Source organism: Pseudophryne corroboree, chromosome 5, assembly GCF_028390025.1.
Source record: "Pseudophryne corroboree isolate aPseCor3 chromosome 5, aPseCor3.hap2, whole genome shotgun sequence".
NCBI lineage: Eukaryota > Metazoa > Chordata > Amphibia > Anura > Myobatrachidae > Pseudophryne > Pseudophryne corroboree.
This window is the reverse complement of record NC_086448.1, coordinates 263,682,032-263,706,089: the sequence shown is the minus strand read 5'-3', so window position 1 is coordinate 263,706,089 and position 24,058 is coordinate 263,682,032. Positions and strand designations below refer to the sequence as shown.

Sequence of the window (24,058 nt, the reverse complement as noted above, 5' to 3'; positions counted from 1 at the left end):
CTGACGTCCTAGTGGATGCTGGGAACTCTGTAAGGACCATGGGGAATAGACGGGCTCCGCAGGAGACTGGGCACTCTAAAGAAAAGATTAGGTACTATCTGGTGTGCACTGGCTCCTCCCTCTATGCCCCTCCTCCAGACCTCAGTTAGAATCTGTGCCCGGCCAGAGCTGGGTGCTCCTAGTGGGCTCTCCTGAGCTTGCTAGAAAAAGTATTTGTTAGGTTTTTTATTTTCAGTGAGATCTGCTGGCAACAGACTCACTGCTACGAGGTACTGAGGGGAGAGAAGCAAACCTACCTGCTTGCAGCTAGCTTGTGCTTCTAAGGCTACTGGACACCATTAGCTCCAGAGGGATCGAACACAGGGCCCGACCTCGATCGTCCGTTCCCGGAGCCGCGCCGCCGCCCCCCTTGCAGAGCCAGAAGACAGAAGAAGCGACGAAATCGGCGGCTGAAGACTCCTGTCTTCATTAAGGTAGCGCACAGCACTGCAGCTGTGCGCCATTGCTCCCACAGCACACCACACACTCCGGTCACTGTTGGGTGCAGGGCGCTGGGGGGGGGGGGGGGGGGGCGCCCTGGGCAGCAATTAGATTACCTTTTGGCACAAAATGCACATAATACAGTTTATAAAACTGTATATGTGCAAAAAAAACCGCCATTAATATTATACAAAATGCGGGAGAAGCCCGCCGCTGAGGGGGCGGGGCCTTCTTCCTCAGCACACCAGCGCCATTTTCTCTTCACAGCTCCGCTGGAAGGACGCTCCCCAGGCTCTCCCCTGCAGTATCCATTACAACAAGGGTAAAAAAGAGAGGGGGGGCACATAAATTTAGGCGCAATTGTGATAATAAGCAGCTATTGGGAAAAATCACTCTTTTTAGTGTAAATCCCTGTGTTACATAGCGCTGTGGTGTGTGCTGGCATACTCTCTCTCTGTCTCCCCAAAGGACTTTGTGGGGTCCTGTCCTCAGTCAGAGCATTCCCTGTGTGTGTGCGGTGTGTCGGTACGGCTGTGTCGACATGTTTGATGAGGAGGGTTACGTGGAGGCGGAGCAAGGGCAGATAAGTGTGGTGTCGCCCCCGACGGGGCCGACACCGGATTGGATGGATATGTGGAAGGTTTTAACCGACAGTGTCAACTCCTTACATAAAAGGTTCGATGACGCAGCAGCCTTGGGACAGCCGGGATCTCAGCCCGCGCCTGCCCAGGCGTCTCAGAGGCCATCAGGGGCTCATAAACGCCCGCTAGCTCAGATGGTAGACACAGATGTCGAGACGGAGTCTGACTCCAGTGTAGATGAGGATGAGACAAATGCACAGTCTACAAAAGCCATCCGATGCATGATTACTGCAATGAAAATGTTAGGGTCTCCTGCCCTGTGCTGCCACGTCGTCATGGCAACCGGGAGACAAGTGCTAGCGGAGTAACCTGAGCGCAGCTAATACTCCGGTTCGGGTCTTTTGCTGTGCAGTGGTTACAGGCTCTGTGCACGGCAGGGGATCCGGTGCTGGTTTTTGTGCCCACAGTCTGTGAGGTCTGAGTGGGGTCGTGGACAGCACCTGCTTTATAAGGCCTCTTCTCAGGTTAAGCAGATGCTGCTGAATCTTTGTTGGTTAGTCAGTTCCTGAAAGTTAGCCAGTACTGTGTAGCTTTGTATTTGTTGTTGCTTACTGCAAATAGGCCTGGGGATTTGGTACTACACTCTGCCAATCCAGACCTAGCAGTAAGACTGGAGTCAGTCGTTTAGCTTGCTGGGGTTCTTTTACTACTCTGTGAACTTAGCAAGTTTGCGGCTGTATTCTAAGACTTGCCTGCCTAAATCCTGTCTCACTGTGCAAGGTGTCAGGTGTCAGTTTAGTGGCAGTAAGCTGAACCTGTGCACTGCAAGTGAGAATTAGGATTGTGGAGACTCTCCTTGTGTCTATCATTCCATCTCTGACCAAGGAGTTTACTGCCACACCCGTTGGTAACCCTTTAGGGTTTTGCTGTTGCCCTTAGCAACAGCATTTCGGGTTCTCTACGTATTTAAACACAACATCTTGCTTTTCCCATCTGAGCATTGCTAATACTAGGGAGACACCCAGTTCCTTAGCCTCTGGGCTTCTCTGTTCACTTTGTGTGTATTTTGTTACTCTATCACCTTCTGTGTCTGTCTGTGAGTTCATTTGCTTTGCATACCTATCCGTTCAGACACCAGTACATTCCTGCAGGCACTGGTGTGCATAACAGTTCAAACACCAGTACATTCCTGCAGGCACTGGAGTGCATAACAGTTCTGACACCAGTACATTCCTGCAGGCACTGGTGTGCATAACATATTCAGCAGCCTAATACTCCTGTTGAAATTTTGTGGGAATATGGAGCATACCCCTCAAAATACGTTGCAACAGGTGGTCGATCAGGTGCAGGTCCTGACTCGACAATTTAATGATTTGTCCATTAAAATGCACACCTCCCAGGCCGCTGGCGGAGCTCCCGCAGCAGCAGCACCTTCAGGGGTTAAGGAGCCGAAAGTAAATCTCCCGGATCGTTTTTCTGGAGATCGCTCGCAGTTCTTTTGTTTCAAGGAGAGCTGCAAGCTATACTTCCGGCTTAGGCCTCAGTCTTCTGGGTCGGAGATTCAGCGGGTGGGCATAGTGATTTCCTTGCTACAAGGAGACCCACAGGTCTGGGCATATGGGTTGCAGCCTGACTGTCTGTCGCTTAAAAGTGTTGATGCTTTTTTTACGGCACTGGGCATGTTGTATGATGACCCTGACAAGACGGCCTCAGCCGAGGCTCAGATTTCGATCCTTAAGCAAGGGCGAAGGCCAGTTGAGGTTTACTGTACGGAGTTTCGGAGGTTGGCCCATGATACCCAGTGGAATGACCCAGCCCTGAGACACCAGTACCGAAGAGGTCTTTCTAACCAGATAAAGGACCAACTGGTACAATATCCCTTGCCTGATAGCTTGGATCAGCTCATGCAGTTATCCATCCGGGTGGATAGACGGCTGAGAGAGCGTAGGCTTGAAAGGGAGACTGAGGTTTCCTTCTTTCCCAAGGGAACCTCAGACTCTGAGGAATTTTCCGAGGAGCCTATGCAGATTGGGGCTACCCGCCTCTCCTCGCGTGAGAAGACGCGGAGGAGACAGCAGGGGTTGTGTTTGTACTGTGGGAATAAAGGTCATGTGGTAGTATCATGCCCAGAAAAGCCGGAAAACTTCAGGGCCTGAGGGTGATGGGAAATATCCTGTCAGGCCAGAAGTCAGAATTTCCCAAGAAGACTTTTATCATTCCGGTGACCTTGAAGATCCTCGGTCAAACTGTCAAGACTGAGGCCTTTGTGGACAGTGGGGCCGACGGGGTTTTTATGGACCGCCAATTCGCCCTGAAACACTCTGTTCCCTTAGTACCCTTGGCATCGGAAATTGAGATTTGTGGGTTAAACGGGGAACCATTATCCCAAGGTAAAATTACCTCTTGCACTAGCCAGATTTCTTTGTTTATTGGAGCCACACACTCTGAAAAATTGTCCTTTTATGTGACTGTCTGTACTTTTGCCCCATTGGTGTTGGGGTTACCCTGGTTAAGGGCCCACAATCCTCAATTTGACTGGGTCTCTGGGGAGATTCTTAGTTGGGGTACTGATTGTTTCAGAAGTTGCTTGAGCCTTCCAGTCAGGCTCTCGCAGCTAAGTTTGCCAGGATTGCCAGGGTGTTATGCAGATTTTGCGGACGTGTTCTCCAAAAAAGTTGCAGAGGTACTACCTCCCCATCGCCCCTATGACTGTGCCATTGATTTGTTGCCAAATGCTAAGCTTCCCAAGAGCAGGTTGTACTCCCTGTCACGTCCTGAGACTCAGGCTATGGCAGAGTACATTCAGGAGAACTTGGCTAAGGGATTTATCAGACCTTCACAGTCTCCAGTTGGGTCGGGGTTCTTCTTCGTGGGTAAAAAGGACGGTTCGTTGCGACCCTGCATCGACTTCAGGGAATTGAACCGTATCACGATTAAAAACTCATACCCACTGCCTCTCATTTCGGTCTTGTTTGACCAGCTTCGTACTGCCACCATTTTTTCTAAGATTGACCTACGCGGTGCGTACAATCTAATCCGAATAAGAGAGGGGGATGAATGGAAGACTGCCTTTAATACCCACTCAGGGCATTATGAATATTTGGTGATGCCTTTTGGGCTCTGTAATGCCCCGGCAGTCTTCCAGGATTTCATGAATGATGTGCTCAGGGAATATTTGGATAGATTCTTAGTTGTATACTTAGATGACATCCTAATCTTCTCCCATTCCCTGGAGGAACATCGGAAGCATGTACGCTTAGTCCTCCAGAAACTCAGAGACCACCGGCTTGGGGCGAAGCTGGAGAAGTGCGAATTTGAAGTTCAGCAAATAGCATTTCAAGGATATATTATCTCCCCAGAAGGTTTCCAAATGGAGGGTTCCAAGGTACAGGCAGTCCTGGATTGGGTGCAGCCCACTAGTTTGAAGGCGCTTCAGCGTTTCCTGGGCTTTGCGAATTTTTATAGACGATTTATCGCTGGATTTTCGTCTATAGTGGCGCCTTTAGTGGCACTCACTAAGAAAGGGGCGGATGTTGCTCACTGGTCTTGTGAGGCTAAAGCGGCTTTTGCCCGTCTCAAAAGGGCATTTGTATCGGCCAAGGTGCTGCGACACCCAGATCCAGAGCGTCCTTTTGTGGTGGAGGTGGATGCCTCTGAGATGGGTATTGGGGCAGTGCTTTCTCAGATGGGAGTGTCTGATAATCGCCTTCATCCCTGTGCTTACTTTTCCCGTAAATTTTCGCCTGCCGAGATGAATTATGACGTGGGTAACCGGGAATTGTTGGCTATTAAGGATGCACTCGAGGAGTGGAGACACTGGCTTGAGGGGGCTAAGTTTGTGGTCTCAATTCTCACCGACCATAAGAATCTGGCATATTTAGAGTCAGCGAAGCGTCTCAATGCCAGGCAGGCACGATGGGCTTTGTTTTTTGCTCGCTTTAATTTTTTGATAACATATCGCCCTGGGTCAAAAAACATCAAGGCTGATGCGCTCTCGCGGAGTTTTGCTCCAATCCAGGAGACCACCGAGGAGCCGTTGCCCATTGTGTCCCCATCATGTATTAAAGTGGGCATTACCCAGGACCTCTTATCATTAGTCCTTAGAGCACAGGAGCAGGCTCCTCCAGACCTTCCGGTAGGTCTTTTGTTTGTGCCTCCTAGGTTAAGACAGCGAGTGTTCCTGGAATTCCATGCCAAGAAGTCGGCAGGTCACCCGGGTATTGCCAGAACTCGGGAGTTGCTATCTAGGGCGGTGTGGTGGCCCTCGGTGGCTAAGGATGTGGATCAGTGGGTTCGGGCATGTGACATCTGTGCCCGAAATAAGACTCCTAGAGGGGTTCCTGTTGGCCCATTACATCCACTCTCTATCCCATCTAAGCCATGGACCCACATTTCAATGGATTTTGTGGTGGACTTGCCCAAATCCTCGGGGATGACAGCCATCTGGGTTGTCGTTGATAGGTTTTCGAAGATGGCGCACTTCGTTCCACTGGTTGGGCTGCCATCGGCCAGACGCCTGTCTGAATTATTTATGCTGCATGTTGTGCGTCTCCACGGGTTGCCACTTGATGTGGTCTCTGACCGCGGATCCCAGTTTGTGGCCAAATTCTGGAGGGCATTTTGTTCCGATCTCCAGATTTCTGTCAGCTTGTCGTCAGGCTACCATCCGCAGTCTAATGGGCAGACTGAAAGGGTGAACCAGTCCTTGGAGCAGTTCCTCAGGTGTTATGTCTCCAAGTGTCAGACTGACTGGGTTGCTCATCTGTCCATGGCGGAGTTTGCCTATAACAACGCGGCTCACTCTGCTACAGGGATCTCTCCCTTCCTTTGTGTGTATGGGCATCATCCTAAGGCCAATTCTTTTGACCCCCTGGACTCCACGCCTGGTGGTTCCTCTTTGGTTTCGGTCCTTAGAGGTATTTGGCGGAAAGTGAAGAAAGCCCTTGTGTCTGTGTCATTAGTGACCAAAAGGGTTTTTGATAAGCGGAAAAGACCCTGCAGCTTCAAATTAGGAGACTTTGTCTGGTTGTCTACCAAGAATTTGAAGTTGAGACAGCCATCTCATAAGTTAGGCCCCCGGTTCATCGGCCCTTATAAGATCACCAGGGTTATCAATCCGGTGGCATTTCAGTTAGATCTGCCCCGTTCTTTGGGTATCAATAAAACATTTCATTGTTCCCTTTTAAAACGGGCGATTAGTAATCCTTCTTCCAGTGGAAGACCTTCCCCTCTTCTGATACGTGGCCAGAGGGAGTTTGTTGTTGAAAGGATTCTTGACTCCAAGATGGTTCGGGGTCGGCTGTCATTTTTGGTGCACTGGAAGGGGTATGGCCCGGAGGAGCGGTCGTGGGTGCGCAGTTGTGATCTTCATGCCCCCAGACTGATACGCTCTTTCTTCTCGCAGTTCCCCGATAAACCCGGTGGTAGGGGTTCTTTGACCCCTCGTCAGAGGGGGGGTACTGTTAGGGTCTCCTGCCCTGTGCTGCCACGTCGTTATGGCAACCGGGAGACAAGTGCTAGCGGAGTAACCTGAGCGCAGCTGATACTCCGGTTCGGGTCTTTTGCTGTGCAGTGGTTACAGGCTCTGTGCACGGCAGGGGATCCGGTGCTGGTTTTTGTGCCCACAGTCTGTGAGGTCTGAGTGGGGCGTGGACAGCACCTGCTTTATAATGCCTCTTCTCAGGTTAAGCAGATGCTGCTGAATCTTTGTTGGTTAGTCAGTTCCTGAAAGTTAGCCAGTACTGTGTAGCTTTGTATTTGTTGTTGCTTACTGCAAATAGGCCTGGGGATTTGGTACTACACTCTGCCAATCCAGACCTAGCAGTAAGACTGGAGTCAGTCGTTTAGCTTGCTGGGGTTCTTTTACTACTCTGTGAACTTAGCAAGTTTGCGGCTGTATTCTAAGACTTGCCTGCCTAAATCCTGTCTCACTGTGCAAGGTGTCAGGTGTCAGTTTAGTGGCAGTAAGCTGAACCTGTGCACTGCAAGTGAGAATTAGGATTGTGGAGACTCTCCTTGTGTCTATCATTCCATCTCTGACCAAGGAGTTTACTGCCACACCCGTTGGTAACCCTTTAGGGTTTTGCTGTTGCCCTTAGCAACAGCATTTCGGGTTCTCTACGTATTTAAACACAACATCTTGCTTTTCCCATCTGAGCATTACTAATACTAGGGAGACACCCAGTTCATTAGCCTCTGGGCTTCTCTGTTCACTTTGTGTGTATTTTGTTACCCTATCACCTTCTGTGTCTGTCTGTGAGTTCATTTGCTTTGCATACCTATCCGTTCAGACACCAGTACATTCCTGCAGGCACTGGTGTGCATAACAGTTCAAACACCAGTACATTCCTGCAGGCACTGGAGTGCATAACAGTTCTGACACCAGTACATTCCTGCAGGCACTGGTGTGCATAACAGAAAAATGTATTGCACATTTCTGATATTAACCCGGTTACTACCAAGAAGGGTATTATGTTTGGGGAGAAAAAGCAGCCAGTGACTTTTCCCCCATCTGATGAATTAAATGAATTGTGTGAGAAAGCGTGGAGTTCCCCCGATAAGAAACTAGTGATTTCTAAGAGGTTACTGATGGCGTACCCTTTCTCGCCAACGGATAGGTTACGTTGGGAAACATCCCCTAGGGTGGACAAGGCACTCACACGCTTATCAAAAAAGGTGGCACTGCCGTCTCAGGATACGGCCGCCTTAAAGGAGCCTGCGGATAGAAAGCAGGAAGCTATCCTGAAGTCTGTGTATACACACTCAGGTACTATACTGAGACCTGCTATTGCTTCAGCATGGATGTGTAGTGCTGCAGCCGCATGGTCTGATTCCCTGTCAGACAACATTGATTCCCTCGACAGGGATACTATTTTGCTAACCATAGAACATATAAAAGACGTTGTCTTATATATGCAGGATGCACAGAGGGACATTTGCCTGCTGGCATCTAGAATTAATGCGATGTCCATTTCTGCCAGGAGAGTATTATGGACTCGGCAGTGGACAGGTGATGCTGATTCTAAAAGACACATGGAGGTGTTGCCTTATAAGGGTGAGGAATTGTTTGGGGACGGTCTCTCGGACCTCGTATCCACGGCAACAGCCGGGAAGTCAACTTTTTTACCTCAGGTTCCCTCACAGCCTAAGAAAGCTCCGTATTATCATGTACAGTCTTTTCGGCCTCAGAAAGGCAAGCGGATCAGAGGCGCATCCTTTCTTCCCAGAGGCAGGGGTAGAGGAAAGAAGCTGCACCAGGCAGCCAGTTCCCAGGAACAAAAATCCTCCCCCGCTTCCTCTAAGTCCACCGCATGACGCTGGGGCTCCACAGGCGGAGCCAGGTGCGGTGTGGGCGCGTCTCCGAAACTTCAGCAACCAGTGGGTTCGCTCACAAGTGGATCTCTGGGCTGTACAAATTGTATCTCAGGGATACAATCTGGAGTTCGAGGCGACTCCCCCTCGCCGTTACCTCAAATTAGCCTTACCAGCTGCTCCCAGGGAAAGGGAGGTAGTATTGGCGGCAATTCACAAGCTGTACCTCCAGCAAGTGATAATCAAGGTTCCCCTCCTTCAACAGGGACGGGGTTACTATTCCACAATGTTTGTGGTACCGAAACCAGACGGTTCGGTGAGGCCCATTCTGAATTTAAAATCCTTGAACACTTATATAAGGAAGTTCAAGTTCAAAATGGAATAGCTCAGGCGGTTATTGCAAGCCTGGAAGAGGGGGATTTTATGGTGTCGCTGGACATCAAGGATGCTTACTTGCATGTCCCCGTTTACCCACCTCACCAGGAGTACCTCAGGTTTGTGGTACAGGATTGTCATTACCAATTCCAGACGTTGCCGTTTGGTCTGTCCACGGCACCGAGAGTATTTACCAAGGTAATGGCCGAAATGATGATACTCCTTCGGAAGAAGGGAGTTATAATTATCCCGTACTTGGACGATCTGCTTATAAAGGCGAGATCCAGAGAGCAGTTGTTAGTCAGCGTAGCACTTTCTCGGGAAGTGTTGCAACAGCACGGCTGGATTCTGAATATCCCAAAGTCGCAGCTGATTCCTGCGACGCGTCTGCTCTTCCTGGGCATGATTCTGGACACAGAACAGAAGAAGGTATTTCTCCCGGTGGAGAAGGCCCAGGAATTGTCATCTCTGGTCAGGGACCTCCTGAAACCAAAACAGGTGTCGGTGCATCACTGCACGCGAGTCCTGGGAAAGATGGTGGAGTCTTACGAAGCAATTCCTTTCGGCAGGTTCCATGCAAGGATCTTTCAGTGGGATCTGTTAGACAAATGGTCCGGATCGCATCTTCAGATGCATTGGTTGATCACCCGTCCCCAAGGGCCAGGGTGTCTCTGCTGTGGTGGCTGTAGAGTGCTCATCTTCTCGAGGGCCGCAGATTCGGCATACAGGACTGGGTCCTGGTGACCACGGACGCAAGCCTCCGAGGATGGGGTGCAGTCACTCAGGGAAGGAACTTCCAGGGACAGTGGTCAAGTCAGGAGACTTCACTACACATAAATATACTGGAACTAAGGGCCATTTACAACGCCCGGAGTCAAGCAGAGCCCCTGCTTCAAAACCAACCAGTGCTGATTCAACCAGACAACATCACGGCGGTCGCCCATGTAAACCGACAGGGCGGCACAAGAAGCAGGATGGCGATGGCAGAAGCCACAAGGATTCGCAGATGGGCGGAAAATCACGTGCTAGCACTGTCAGCAGTGTTCATTCTGGGAGTGGACAACTGGGAAGCAGACTTCCTCAGCAGGCACGACCTCAACCCGGGAGAGTGGAGACTTCATCCAGAAGTCTTCAAGCAGATTGTAAACCGTTGGGAACGGCCACAGGTGGACATGATGGCGTCCCGCCTCAACAAAAAGCTAAAAAAATATTGCGCCAGGTCAAGGGACCCTCAGGCGATAGCTGTGGACGCACTAGTGACACCGTGGGTGTACCAGTCGGTTTATGTGTTCCCTCCTCTTCCTCTCATACCCAAGGTACTGAGGATAGTAAGAAAGAGAGGAGTAAGAACTGTACTCATCATTCCGGATTGGCCAAGAAGAACTTGGTACCCAGAACTACAAGAAATGATCTCAGAGGACCCATGGCCTCTGCCTCTCAGACAGGACCTGTTGCAACAGGGGCCCTGTCTGTTCCAAGACTTACCGCTGCTGCGTTTGACGGCATGGCGGTTGAACGCCGGATCCTAGCGGAAAAGGGCATTACAGATGAAGTGATTCCTACGCTGATAAAGGCTAGGAAAGATGTGACAGCACAACATTATCACCGTATGTGGCGAAAATATGTTGCTTGGTGTGAGGCCAGAAAGGCCCCTACAGAGGAATTCCAGCTGGGTCGATTCCTGCACTTCCTACAGTCAGGAGTGACTATGGGCTTAAAATTAGGATCCATAAAGGTCCAGATTTTGGCCCTATCTATTTTCTTTCAAAAAGAACTGGCTTCACTGCCTGAAGTTCAGACGTTTGTTAAGGGAGTGCTGCATATTCAGCCCCCTTTTGTGCCTCCAGTGGCACCTTGGGATCTTAACGTTGTGTTGGATTTCCTGAAATCCCACTGGTTTGAGCCACTTAAGACCGTGGAGCTAAAATATCTCACGTGGAAAGTGGTCATGCTATTGGCCTTAGCTTCGACTAGGCGTGTGTCAGAATTGGTGGCTTTGTCGTGTAAAAGCCCTTATCTGATCTTCCATATGAACAGGGCAGAATTGAGGCCTCGTCCCCAATTTCTCCCTAAGGTGGTATCAGCGATTCATTTGAACCAACCTATTGTGGTGCCTGCGGCTACTCGGGACTTGGAGGACTCCAAGTTACTAGATGTATTCAGGGCTTTGAAAATCTATGTAGCCAGGACGGCTGGAGTCAGGAAAACTGACTCGCTGTTTATCCTGCATGCACCCAACAAGCTGGGTGCTCCTGCTTCAAAGCAAACTATTGCGCGCTGGATCTGTAACACGATTCAGCAAGCTCATTCTGCGGCAGGATTGCCGCATCCTAAATCAGTAAAAGCCCATTCCACAAGGAAGGTGGGCTCTTCTTGGGCGGCTGCCCGAGGGGTCTCGGCTTTACAGCTTTGCCGAGCTGCTACTTGGTCGGGTTCAAACACATTTGCTAAGTTCTACAAGTTTGATACCCTGGCTGAGGAGGACCTTGCCTTTGCTCATTCGGTGCTGCAGAGTCATCCGCACTCTCCCGCCCGTTTGGGAGCTTTGGTATAATCCCCATGGTCCTTACGGAGTTCCCAGCATCCACTAGGACGTCAGAGAAAATAAGAATTTACTCACCGGTAATTCTATTTCTCGTAGTCCATAGTGGATGCTGGGCGCCCGTCCCAAGTGCGGATTCTCTGCAATACATGTATATAGTTATTGCTTAACTAAAGGGTTATTGTTATGAGCCATCCGTTAAATTAGGCTCAGTTGTTGTTCATACTGTTAACTGGGTATGGTTATCACAAGTTGTACGGTGTGATTGGTGTGGCTGGTATGAGTCTTACCCTGGATTCCAAATCCTTTCCTTGTTGTGTCAGCTCTTCCGGGCACAGTTTCCTTAACTGAGGTCTGGAGGAGGGGCATAGAGGGAGGAGCCAGTGCACACCAGATAGTACCTAATCTTTTCTTTAGAGTGCCCAGTCTCCTGCGGAGCCCGTCTATTCCCCATGGTCCTTACGGAGTTCCCAGCATCCACTACGGACTACGAGAAATAGAATTACCGGTGAGTAAATTCTTATTTTTATTGGCTGGTTGTGAAATAATCTCTGAAATTGATAGGCGCTGTATATGATTTTGTGTGTGTATTTTATCATTTATTTTCTGCTACTTTCATTCATACGCAAGATGTAAAATTATACTTGCTCTAAAAATCTTTTCTCTTATAAGTTGGCTGAGTGGAAATGTATCTGGGTGTATGTTTGACTGCTTGGATTACACGGGCGTAAATTTTAATTTACTAACTCAGCATGTTATATAGTACTGTATATACTGTAGGATAGGTTTGCGTGTGATTCTCCAGCGCTGGATATGACATATATTTTCTATAAAGATAGTTAAACCAACAATGTGGAAGCCCTAATAATAGATAGATAGATAGATAGATAGATAGATAGATAGATAGATAGATAGATAGATAGATAGATAGATAGATAGATATTTTGTGGGCTCTAGTTCTAGTCAGAATTTTTCCCATATAGTGGAGATCAGGGGGTTTATATATCAAAAATTGGGTTGTAAAACAAGTAATTTTGGATCGTATATCTGGCCGATGTTTAAAAAGGCAATGTTTCTGCTAGCAAGAGATCGCTAGTAGAAGCATTGCCCTTTTAAATATCGAGCAGAAACACGATTGGAAATCACAGATTTTACTTTTTATAAGTAAACCCCCTAATCTCTTATTCATATGATAATAAGATATTGATATATAGGAAATATCAATCAGTTAGTGAAATTTATTTAATTGTATTAAATTAAATGATAAAAGATAGTATTTAGGGTATTACTCCCACTCGCAGTGTATAAATGAATAAATAATGGGGAATAGAAAGCAAGTCTATTAAAAACCAGCGGATAAATGTAATAGCCTCTGAGTTCCGGAGGTGCGGGAATTTTGTGCAACATTTTTTTAAAGCTTCAATCATTTTCCAAGGCAAAATTTGGGCACCTCCGGAACTCAGAGGCTATATTACATTTTTAGCTGCAGATGTTTTTAACATGCTTCTGAACCTATAAAATATACACAACAGCACAAAAAAAAAACATTTTAAAACAACATAAAATAAAAAATATTGATGAAAATGGATTTCTTACGTGAAAGAAAGGGCTTGTGTCTCTGCAACGCATCTCTCAGTGCAGTGAGCCACTTCCTCAGGCAGTAGGACTTTCTACTGTCCTAATTTTTCTTTGTTAAGTACTATAAAAAATATAATATACTGTTTTTGACAGATTGTTATTGATACTTATGTTGAGAAAAACCATTTGACACAAAGCCTATACAAATCCTTTTTAGAACATATTTTATAATTGTTTTTTGCCTTTATTATAGCACACATGTTGCTAATGTATAATGTACATCTAACAGGCTGTCCCCTTGTTTGCTCATTTCTTCCACTTAGGGGTTCTCAAGCTGATGGAGTATGATGAGGAATACATATTTACTCTTCCCAGTGCCTATGCTCGTTCCATACTCACAGTTCCCTGGGTGGAGCTGGGAGGTAAAGTCAATATTACCTGCGCCAAGACAGGCTACACTGCCACCATTACATTCCAGACCAAGCCTTTCTATGGAGGGAAAGTACACAGGTAATGGATAATGATGCTTAAGAATTTCTAGGAATATTAATAGCAAAACTAAACAGCGCTCCAGGTAAAATGTATGTTGCCAAAAGGGTGTTTTTTATAAAGAGTAGGCCTGGACCATCATACAGTATGTTTCATTATGTGAATTAATATTGCACAATACTTTCTATTTGTCTTTAATTGCCTCTTGCTCTTTTTGAGAAATATTTATATTGTTAATTAAACTGTGTGTTACAATTTGAGTTTTTACGTTTTTTCTTGTATAGCTTTATCTTTTTTTTTTTCTGTTTTATATAAATGTAATTGAGTTAAAAATATATATTTTTGAAAAACTTATATGCTAGAGGGTGTCTCGCATACCTCCCCTCCACCTCCCCATGTCCTCATTGCAACATCACCTCCCAATAGGTTCTCAATGGTGTTTCCCCCTACCCCCTTATTAGTAGAGTAGTAGATCCCCAATGGCATAACTACCTCACCCACCAGTGTCCATAGGTCCCAATAGTGGCACCACCTCCTCCTCACCATGTAAGTTGGGTATATCCTATTCCCCAAAGAGCCAATAGACCTTTGTGGGGCATTATTTGATCATGGGATACAATGTTATTGGGCAGAGAACTAGATGATAAGACTACATATACTATTGTCTACAGTAATAGTTTGGTAGTGTTCTGTATATTAAGTCTACATTTATCATGTACACATTTATAATGTTGACATGGTCGTTAAGTCAACACTGAACATATCAATATGTTCATAATCTCAACATTCACCATGTCAATATGCAGCATGTCAACACTGATGAAATGTTGACATGGTCAGAATGTCAACACTATGGGGTATATTCAATTGAAGTCGAAAACTGCCATCTGTCGAAAAGACGGCAGTTTTCGACTTTTTAAGGTCGAATCCTGATTCGACCTATTCAATATTTTGCTAAATTTTTCGACAAGTCGATAAATTTGACTTGTCGAAAAGCACGTGGATCGGCGGAATAGCTGCCGATCCACGTGTTGATGTCAAAAACGGGGCCAAATCCGACAGGTTTTGGCCCCCTTTTCGACCATCTCAGTCCGACATCAAAATGATGTCAGACTGAGATGCGGACCCAGAGGAGGCGAGGGGGGGGAGCCGCAGGGAGACGGGGGGGACAGCTGGCGGGCATACAGGGAGATCAGTGCTACAGTAGCGCTGCAGCTGGATGTCACTCACCCGCCCGACCTCGGCTCCAGCACGCTGCTGGAGCCGGGTGGAAGCTGCCGTGAGGTTGGGCGGCTGAGTGACATCCTGCTGCAGCGCTACTCCGTAGCGCTGATCTCCCTGTATGCCCGCCGGCTGTCCCCCCGCGGATTGCCCCCCTTCTCCTCCTCTGCGTCCCATCTAAATTCGACTTGAAAAAGTCGAATTAAGATCGGATTGAATAGGGGTTGTCGGATCCATTCCGACAAATACATGTCGGAATGGATCCGACTTTAATTGAATATACCCCTATATTTTTTGACTGTGTTGAAATTTTCAGTGTCGACATTGTGTCCTTGTCAAAATTTTCCTGGTTTTGACATTTATGATGTAAACATTTTAACCATGTCAACTGCTAATGTTGGCTAGTACACTGTCTGAAAGGTCTGCTTAATTATGTCGCTGTTGACAGAATTACTGAAAAATCTTTGAAATCAGCACATCCTATTCTTAAAGAACCTACCCTAGATCCAAACACTCTCTCCAACTACCGACCCATCTCTCTCCTCCCTTTTGCCTCCAAACTCCTTGAGCGTATTGTCTACAACCCGCCTTACTGCCTTTCTTTCCTCACACTCACTGCTTGACCCTTTCCAGTCTGGCTTCCGTCCTCTCCACTCTACTGAAACTGCTCTTACAAAAGTATGCAATGACCTCCATGCTGCTAAAACTAAGGGACACTACTGTCTACTTATTCTTCTTGATCTCCCTGCTGCTTTTGACACTGTGGACCACCCTCTCCTACTGCAAATCCTTCACTCCATTGGTCTGCATGATACTGCTCTCTCTTGGCTGTCTTCCTACCTCTCTGACCGTTCATTCTCTGTCTCCTCTCATGACGCCACCTCCCCCTCACTTCCACTAACTGTAGGTGTACCCCAAGGTTCTGTCCTTGGTCCTCTTCTTTTCTCTGATTATACGCTCTCACTAGGTAAGCTCATTAGTTCTTTTGGTTTCCAATATCATCTCTATGCTGATGACACTCAAATCTATCTTTCCACTCCAGACCACTCCCCTGCTCACCTCACTCGTATCTCCAACTGTCTCTCTGCTACCTCTTCCTGGATGTCCCAGCGCTTTCTTAAACTTAACTTGTCTAAGACCGAGCTGATCATCTTCACTCCCTCCCGCATAACCTCACCTCCTACAATCTCATTATCTATTGATGGCACTACTTTCTCCTGTAGCCCCCAAGTCTCCTCCTGACTGGCATTCCTGACAAATACCTCTCTCCACTTCAATCTATCCTCAATGCTGCTGCCTGGCTCATTTTCCTCACCAAACACACTACGTCCACCACTCCTCTCTTACAAGACCTTCACTGGCTCCCCTTCCCTTTCAGAATCCATTTCTAGCTTCTCACACTCGCTTACAAAGCCCTCACCCACTCCTCTCCCATCTACATCTCTGACCTTATCTCCCTTTACACTCCCAGCCGTCCTCTTCGCTCTGTTAATGCACGCCGAATCTCCTGCCTACTGATTACTTCCTCCCACTCCTACCTCCAAAATTTTTCATGTGCTGCTCCATTTCTCTGGAATTCCCTACCTTGCCCCTCAGACTCTCCACCTCTCTACAAAACTTCAAACGAGCACTCAAGACCCACTTCTGCAACAAACCTATCCAAATCTCATCCTAACCCTATGTTCCACGCTCTCTATGTACCCCGTCTATGTCACCCCTGTCTGTCTACCCCTCCCCTTTAGAATGTAAGCTCTCACGAGTAGGGCCCTCTTCCCTCATGTGCTGATCCTTTTTCTTACTTTAGTAATCTTCAACTGCACCAAACCCTTGTGGCGCCATATAAATAAAGGATAATAATAATAATAATAATAAATAATAATAATAGTAATATTTAGGCTTTATTACTTGCTTTTTACCTAGAGTCACAGCTGAGGTTAAACATAACCCCACCAACACAATAGTCTGTAAGGCCCAAGGGGAATGGAATGGAACTCTGGAATTCACATACAGCAGTGGAGAGACCAAAGTAATTGACACCACAAAGCTTTCAGTCATTAGGAAAAAAATACGACCCGTGGAAAAACAAGGACCTTCTGAATCAAGGTGGGTCAATGTCGCACAATTCAGATACCTGTAGAAAGTTTCAGCTAAAGACTGTCACAGGTGAAATAAAACAATATACCGTATAGAAAACAATATATATTTGATAGCATTTTATAGTCTTCTAGCTCGTTTTTTTTCTGTAACTGTAATATTCAGATTTTTTTGTAAAGATTCTCGTGTGCCATTGACTGCTTCTTATCCAACCTCTGTGCATCACATCCTGTTTGAATACAGGACAGTCTGATAACCTGTATTAAATGGTCCCCACAAATCAGACGACCTTATTCCCTGATCTGTCGGCACCACCAATCCACCCATCGGTGGACAGCGTTGATTGACCATTCATTGGGGAATCGGGGAAATTAAACATGTTAAAAATGCCCTATTTGCCTAACCCGACTGTTTTTTATTCCCAATTCCCTGACCTGGCCATCGGGGGATCGGGACTTTGCCCCAATACATCTTTAGTGTATGGGGCCCATAGGTATCCAGAAATCCCACCCTCTGCTGAAGATGATACTTAGCTGATAGTGGCAATTGGTTCCACCTGTCCACTTTTCCACTACTTAGAAGGCTTGACATATCTCTCCCAAGCTCTGTTCACAGCACTGCTCGTGGGGACTGTTTGATTTGTTTCCCAGTTTACCAATCAGTGAAATACAGCATCCATTATGAGCATTGTGCTTTCCTATGGAGAAGAGGAACTTGTGCTCCTTGGGTAATGTCACAGTGATATGCCTCCAGTCAAGTGTTGCCAAGGAGGACAGAACCAACATTTCTGTGGACGTCAGCACAGATAGGTCCCTTGTAATAGTGACACAATACTAGAGTAGCTAGATAGGTAGATTACACTGACAATGGTTCTACAGTATGGGCCTAATTCTGAGTTGATCGCAGCAGCAACTTTGTTAGCAGTTGGGCAAAACCATGTGCACTGCAGGAGGGGCAGATATAACATGTGCAGAGAGAGTTAGATTTAGGTGGGGTGTATTCAAACTGAAATCTAAATTGCAGTGTAAAAATAAAGCAGCCAGTATTTACCATGCACAGAAACAAAATAACCCACCCAAATCTAATTCTCTCTGCACATGTTATATCTGCCCCCCCTGCAGTACACATGGTTTTGCCCAATTGCTAACAAACTTGCTGCTGCGATCAACTCAGAATTACCCCCTATGTGTAGAAGAAACCTTGATCAACCTAACAGAAAAAAAGATTTAAATGAAATGGAAGTTTGCATTGTAAATGTATAATGACAACAAACTTCTACTAAATATATTGTTTTCTAGGAGCAGATTAGAAGCAGCAGTAGGAGCTCTTAGGTTAATTAACGCTTAATGCTATTAAACAGAAACAGCATTTGAGAAGCACATAGGAGGGGGAGTAGCATTATGAAGCTGAAAGATAAGCTTCTACAACAGTGGGTTTACCTCTGTATAATTACCTTTGTACTGTAAATCTGAAGGTACATGTGCATTTCCTTTTATATATGTTACACCAACTAACTTCTTAATCTCCACGCTTCATGCTGACGACCTTCACAGCGTGAATGAAACTTAAAATGGCTAAGCATTGGGTGAAGGGTGTGCGATACACACGGGTCCTGGGGGCCCATATCCATTTAATTATACTCTATGGAGTTCCGTGTCGCCCAGCGCAACAAACCATCAGAAATCATCCGGAAAATGTTGCGGTGGTCATTTTTCCAGAATGTGCTAATGCGCAGCAGTGAAGTCACTGGGAACATATTGCGGGTGCAGTAGACTCTGACTCATAGCTCTCTGGCAGTACAGTAGACTCTGAGTACCGCACGGAGCCTGCACACTCTTAAACCGTCCTGAGTCCATACATACTTTAAACGCAGCAGCAGTAAATTTTACGTTCCTTCTCTGTTTTTCATCCGTGACTGTTCCAAGTATGCCATAGGCCTAAATACTCTGTGATTTATGTATTGATCTAAACGGCTGCCTGAAAAATGAAATTTCTCAAAAAACAACTCCTCCCAAGTCTGCTTATTGGGGGTCATTCCGAGTTGTTCGCTCGCAAGCTGCTTTTAGCAGCTTTGCACACGCTAAGCCGCCGCCTACTGGGAGTGAATCTTAGCTTATCAAAATTGCGAACGAAAGATTCGCAATATTGCGAAAAGACTTCTCTGTGCAGTTTCTGAGTAGCTCGAGACTTACTCTGCCAGAGCGATCAGTTCAGTGCTTGTCGTTCCTGGTTTGATGTCACAAACACACCCAGCGTTTGCCCAGACACTCCTCCGTTTCTCCAGCCACTCCCGCGTTTTTCCCAGAAACTGTAGCGTTTTTTCACACACTCCCATAAAACGGCCAGTTTCTGCCCAGAAACACCCACTTCCTGTCAATCACATTACGATCACCAGAACGAAGAAAAACCTCGTAATGCTGTGAGTCAAATTCCTAACAGCATAGCAAATTTACTTGGCGCAGTCGCACTGCGGACATTGCGCATGCGCATTAGCGACTAATCGCTCCGTTGCGAGAAAAAAATAACGAGCGAACAACTCGGAATGACCCCCATTGGCATATTGTCACAAGGGAGAAACAGAAACCTTTCTGAAATTGTTTTCATTAGTTCAGTCAGTTTTGCTTAAAAATATGACTATTTGCTGACACGTCTGGAACATATTGTTGTGTATTGAGTAAGATGTTTCATATTGGAAGGAACTGAGAGCTTTTGGCTGTCTAGCTAATACCCCTTTCACACAGAAAATGAAATTACCGGGTGAAGCAGTTCTACCCAGTAATTTGCCAAAAAAACACAGGTCTTTTCTGTGTGAAGTGGTCAACCCGGGTTGAAATTCCCGGTACTACGACCCAGAAATTTACCAGAGTCGGAGACCCGGGAATTTCAACCCGGGTTGACCCTTTCACACAGATGAAATACCCATTTTGATGTGCAAATTACCGGGTAAAAATTCTTGACCTCGGAATTTGCTTCTCTGTGTGAAAGGGGCGGGAAGGGTCAGGCAAAATGACTGGTAAAACGACCTGGTACTGAAATGCTGGGTAATTGCCGGGATTTCTGTTTGAAAAGGATATTATTGGCTTAACTTTTACCTGTGGCAAGAGCAACTGCATATTACAGAAAACATATGAAAGGTTGTTAAGAAATGGTTCAGTAAGGATTTTTATTCTTTTTCTAATTTATATTTTATTTTTGTCATTTCTTTTTTATTGAGTAATGACAGGTAACAAACAAGCTGGTGTCAATAGCAATCACATAATAGGAAACAAGCAGTAGATATGGTATGCGGTTAACATACTGATTGACGGGATCCCGGCAGTCACAATACAGACAACGAGATCTAGTTGGAGGCACCATACCGCCACCGGTATACCGGCGAGGCAGGTGATTCCCCCTCTATGGGTATCCACGACATCCATAGAGGGAGAATAGAGCCTCTGGCGAGAAAAGCTTACCACGAAGCCCCCAGTGTGGCGAGCGCAGTGAGGCCGCAAGAGGCTTCATTGCACTCGCAACCCTGCCGGCATTCCACCGCTCAGGATGCCGATGTCGGGATACTGTCATTCGGCATCCGGGCAGCGGTATTACATACCGAACCCGTAGATATTCTATTTTATTTTTCTAAAATACAGTTGTTTCTTATACACTATTGCAGCCGTCGTGCCAAACATCCCTTCTTAGTGCACCAGGTCCTGTGTGACTCATCTTGCGTTGAGCATCTTTTTTGAGTCTTAGTCAAGTAAATTAAACAATTGGATGCGACAAAACCACATTTAAAACTCTGTCCTTTGTGGTTAAAGTTGCAGCCCAGCGTCTTAAGTGATATTTTGCTACATCTGTAACTCACAGTCTACTTTTTTTTACTGCTTATATACACTGGTAGAGCAAAAACATCCATATGTAGGCAATCCTGATTGCCTGGTTTACAGATGTTTTTGAATTTACAGGTTATTGTACATAGTGTACAATATATTTTACCCCCTTCAAATACACAACTGTGGTATACCTGAAATATAAAGCATGATGATATTTTAAACAGAGGAAATTATCCCAATAATAAAGGAAATTATCCCAGTCATCACCCTTACAGTGCATCTGGAAAGTATTTACAGCGCTTCACTTTTTCCACATTTTGTTATGTTACAGCCTTATTCCAAACTGGAATAAATTAATTTTTTCCCACAAAATTCTACACACATTACCTCATAATGACAATGTGAAAAAAAAGTTTTTTTTGAGATTTTTGCAAATGTATTAAAAATAAAACGCTAAGAAATCACATGTACATCACATCCTATACTCAATACTTTGTTAATGCACCTTTGGCAGCAATTACAGCCTCAAGTCTTTTTGAATATGATGCCACAAGCTTGGCACACCTATCTTTGGGCAGTTTCGCCAATTCCTCTTTACAGCACCTTTCAAGCTCCATCAGGCTGGATGGGAAGCATCGGTGCACAGCCATTTTCAGATCTCTCCAGAGAAGTTCAATCGGATTCAAGTCTGGGCTCTGGCTGGGCCACTCAAGGACATTCACAGAGTTATCCTGAAGCCACTCCTTTGATATCTTGTGCTTAGGGTCGTTGTCCTGCTAAAAGATGAACCGTCGCCCCAGTCTGAGGTCAAGAGCGCTCTGGAGAAGGTTTTCATCCAGGATGTCTCTATACATTGGTGCATTCATCTTTTCCTCTATCCTGACTAGTCTTCCAGTTCCTGCCACTGAAAAACATCCCCACAGCATGATGCTGCCACCGCCATGCTTCACTGTAGGGATGGTATTGGCCTGGTGATGAGCGGTGCCTGGTTTCTGCAAAACATGACACCTGGCATTCACGTTAAAGAGTTAATTCTTTGTCTCATCAGACCAGAGAATTTTGCTTCTCATGGTCTGAGAGTCCTTCAGGTGCATTTTGGCAAACTCCAGGTGGGCTGCCTTGTGCTTATTACTAAGAAGCGGCTTCCGTCTGGCCACTCTACAGTACAGGCCTGATTGGTGGATTGCTGCAGAGATGGTTGTCCTTCTGGAATTCTCTCCACAGAGGAATGCTGTAGCTCTGACAGAGTGACCATCGGGTTCTTGGTCACCTTCCTGACTAGGGCCCTTCTCCCCCGATCACTCAGTTTAGATGGCCGGCCAGCTCTAGGAAGAGTCCTGGTGGTTCCGAACTTCTTCCATTTACGGATGATGAAGGCCACTGTGCTCATTGTGACCTTCAAAGCAGCAGATATTTTTCTGTACCCTTCCCCAGATTTATGCCTTGAGACAATCCTATCTCGGAGGTCTACAGACAATTCCTTTGAATTCATGCTTGGTTTGTGCTCACACATGCACTGTCAAGTGTGGGACCTTATATAGACAGGAGTGTGCACTGGCGTAACTACAGCCCCCGCAGCCACTGCAGGGGCTTGGAGGCACCAGGATTGGCGGGGCACAGCAGATTCCCATGCGGATTAGCTGTCCGTATGTTAATCTGTTAATGTCCAGTGGTGGGCTGAGGCGGGAGCAAGTTGTGGCCAGGATAGCCTAAGTGCAGTACTGTTCCCTCCCCTCTCCTCCCCAGGCCTGGACAGATAGTTCACCCTCAAGCTCCTCCTCCATCAATGGTTCCTGCAGTCCTGGTGATCGATCGGGCTCTGCCGCGGCACCGCTCAGGGAGAGGAGGGTGCTGCTCCCAGCCTACGCTTCTCCCAGCTGACGCTGGTTGACAGAAGCTGCATGACACGCTTCCAGGTCTCGGCTTTCCCCGGCTACCTATCAGCTGTCTGACTTGGCCCTCTCCTGCTCCTGCCCCTTCAGGTAGAGAATGCAGCATGAGGAGAGCAGTGCACTGCTTTCCATGGATTTTCACGTGGAGGAGAAGCTACCATCCACGATCTGCACACAAAGTAAGACTAGTGCTGGGCATCATAATGTAAAATATATAAAGTGGACAGGGTAGGGGTGGTGGGGTATTGTAAGGCATACCGTTTATACAGTAAAGGGGAGGGGGGAGAAGTGAGAGGCACCAAGCATATGGTGGGGGTGATTGACATAAAATATATTATGGGGTACACAAACTTCTAATAATGTATGTGTTTGCGTAAATTTTTATATATATTGTAAATACCAAATTGCTTTCCAACAAATATTTAAAATGCCCGCTCTAATTTATACTGCGGACACCAGGCGCATCTTAGTACTATATACTATAAAAGTGCGCTGTACGTCGCAAAACACTACATCCCTTAAGAGAAAACAATACATCCACACATTATCTGAGTTCCAAAGCTCATTGATGTATATATTTGTTATTAAAAGGATATGTATTCAATATATCACAATGTACAGTATATATATATATATATATATATATATATAGTTACATGGTTACAATTTATACAGTAAGCAGTTAATACCAACTAAATCAAACACATACAGTTACAGGCCAGCGATACAATTACCATATTTTGCTCAATGCTTTCTACGCTCCAGTTCCTCCAACTTTAGCTCTCAACTCCAGCTAACAGAAGCAAAATATTACCAACACTCCATCTCGCTCAGAACCCAGGGGAAAAAGAAGCAGAGACTTCTGTGTGTCTCTTCAGCAATATACTATGTAGTTTGGGGTAGTGCACAGACTAGTCTAAGGGAGGGAACTTTCTCATTCATGATGAGTCACTGGTCTGTTCGTATGCTAACAAGGTCCAGCCCTGATGGTGTAATTACAGGAGATAGCCACTGGTCAGGCTACAATCATACTGTCTTCCAGGAAATCCATTGTTCTAATAAGAGTGACTTTAGCTTTCATACATTTAATCATATCTACTTGTTGCAATGAGCTACAACTTAATAACAAGCATCAAATGAATCTACACATTAATCTGGTTACTGTAATACCAAACACAACATGTCTATCTTGCTTCGTTCCAATAATACACATACATGACGTTACTCCATTATATAATTAAAACATTATGATGTCTGGCGCTTGATATGTTATAATTATGTGCTGTATGAAATATGTGTTGAATCTATCTCTGTGGCATGTCTGTGTAAATGCGTATGTTACCGTATATTGCTGTGCTCGCTATGCGTATTTGCAAGCTTAGCGACTCATAAAGTGTGGAGTCTGTATGATCTCTCTATGTAATATTTTTTTTTACTTTGACAGTCCACCCTTTGGCAGTAAACAATAACTGCCATAAATTATTAACATAAGAAAAATATTTCAGACAATAATCGGTGACCTAGACACAAGTATCTATTAATTTCGCAAATCAGATGTTTGACCATATTTGGGGAAGACAGGGAGGAGGACGAGACATCCTCTATATGCACTCGGCGGTCACGGGACCACTGGTTGGGTGTGGGACAACATTCAACCTATAGAGTATGCTGGGACAGTGC

At 46.0% G+C, this 24,058-nt stretch overlaps 1 protein-coding gene across 5 annotated transcripts in view; it reads left to right on the top strand.

The window, feature by feature from the left end:
- Positions 1–24,058, top strand: part of OSBPL10 (oxysterol binding protein like 10) — a 726,220-nt gene that overhangs the window by 656,928 nt on the left and 45,234 nt on the right. For 4 of the 5 annotated variants that reach the window (XM_063922286.1, XM_063922288.1, XM_063922284.1 and 1 more), the window contains 2 exons: positions 13,191–13,377; positions 16,498–16,680. In XM_063922286.1, coding sequence (XP_063778356.1) covers positions 13,191–13,377; positions 16,498–16,680 — 370 coding nt within the window. The remainder of the gene's footprint in view (positions 1–13,190; positions 13,378–16,497; positions 16,681–24,058) is intronic. The other variant, XM_063922285.1, reaches the window with a different exon arrangement.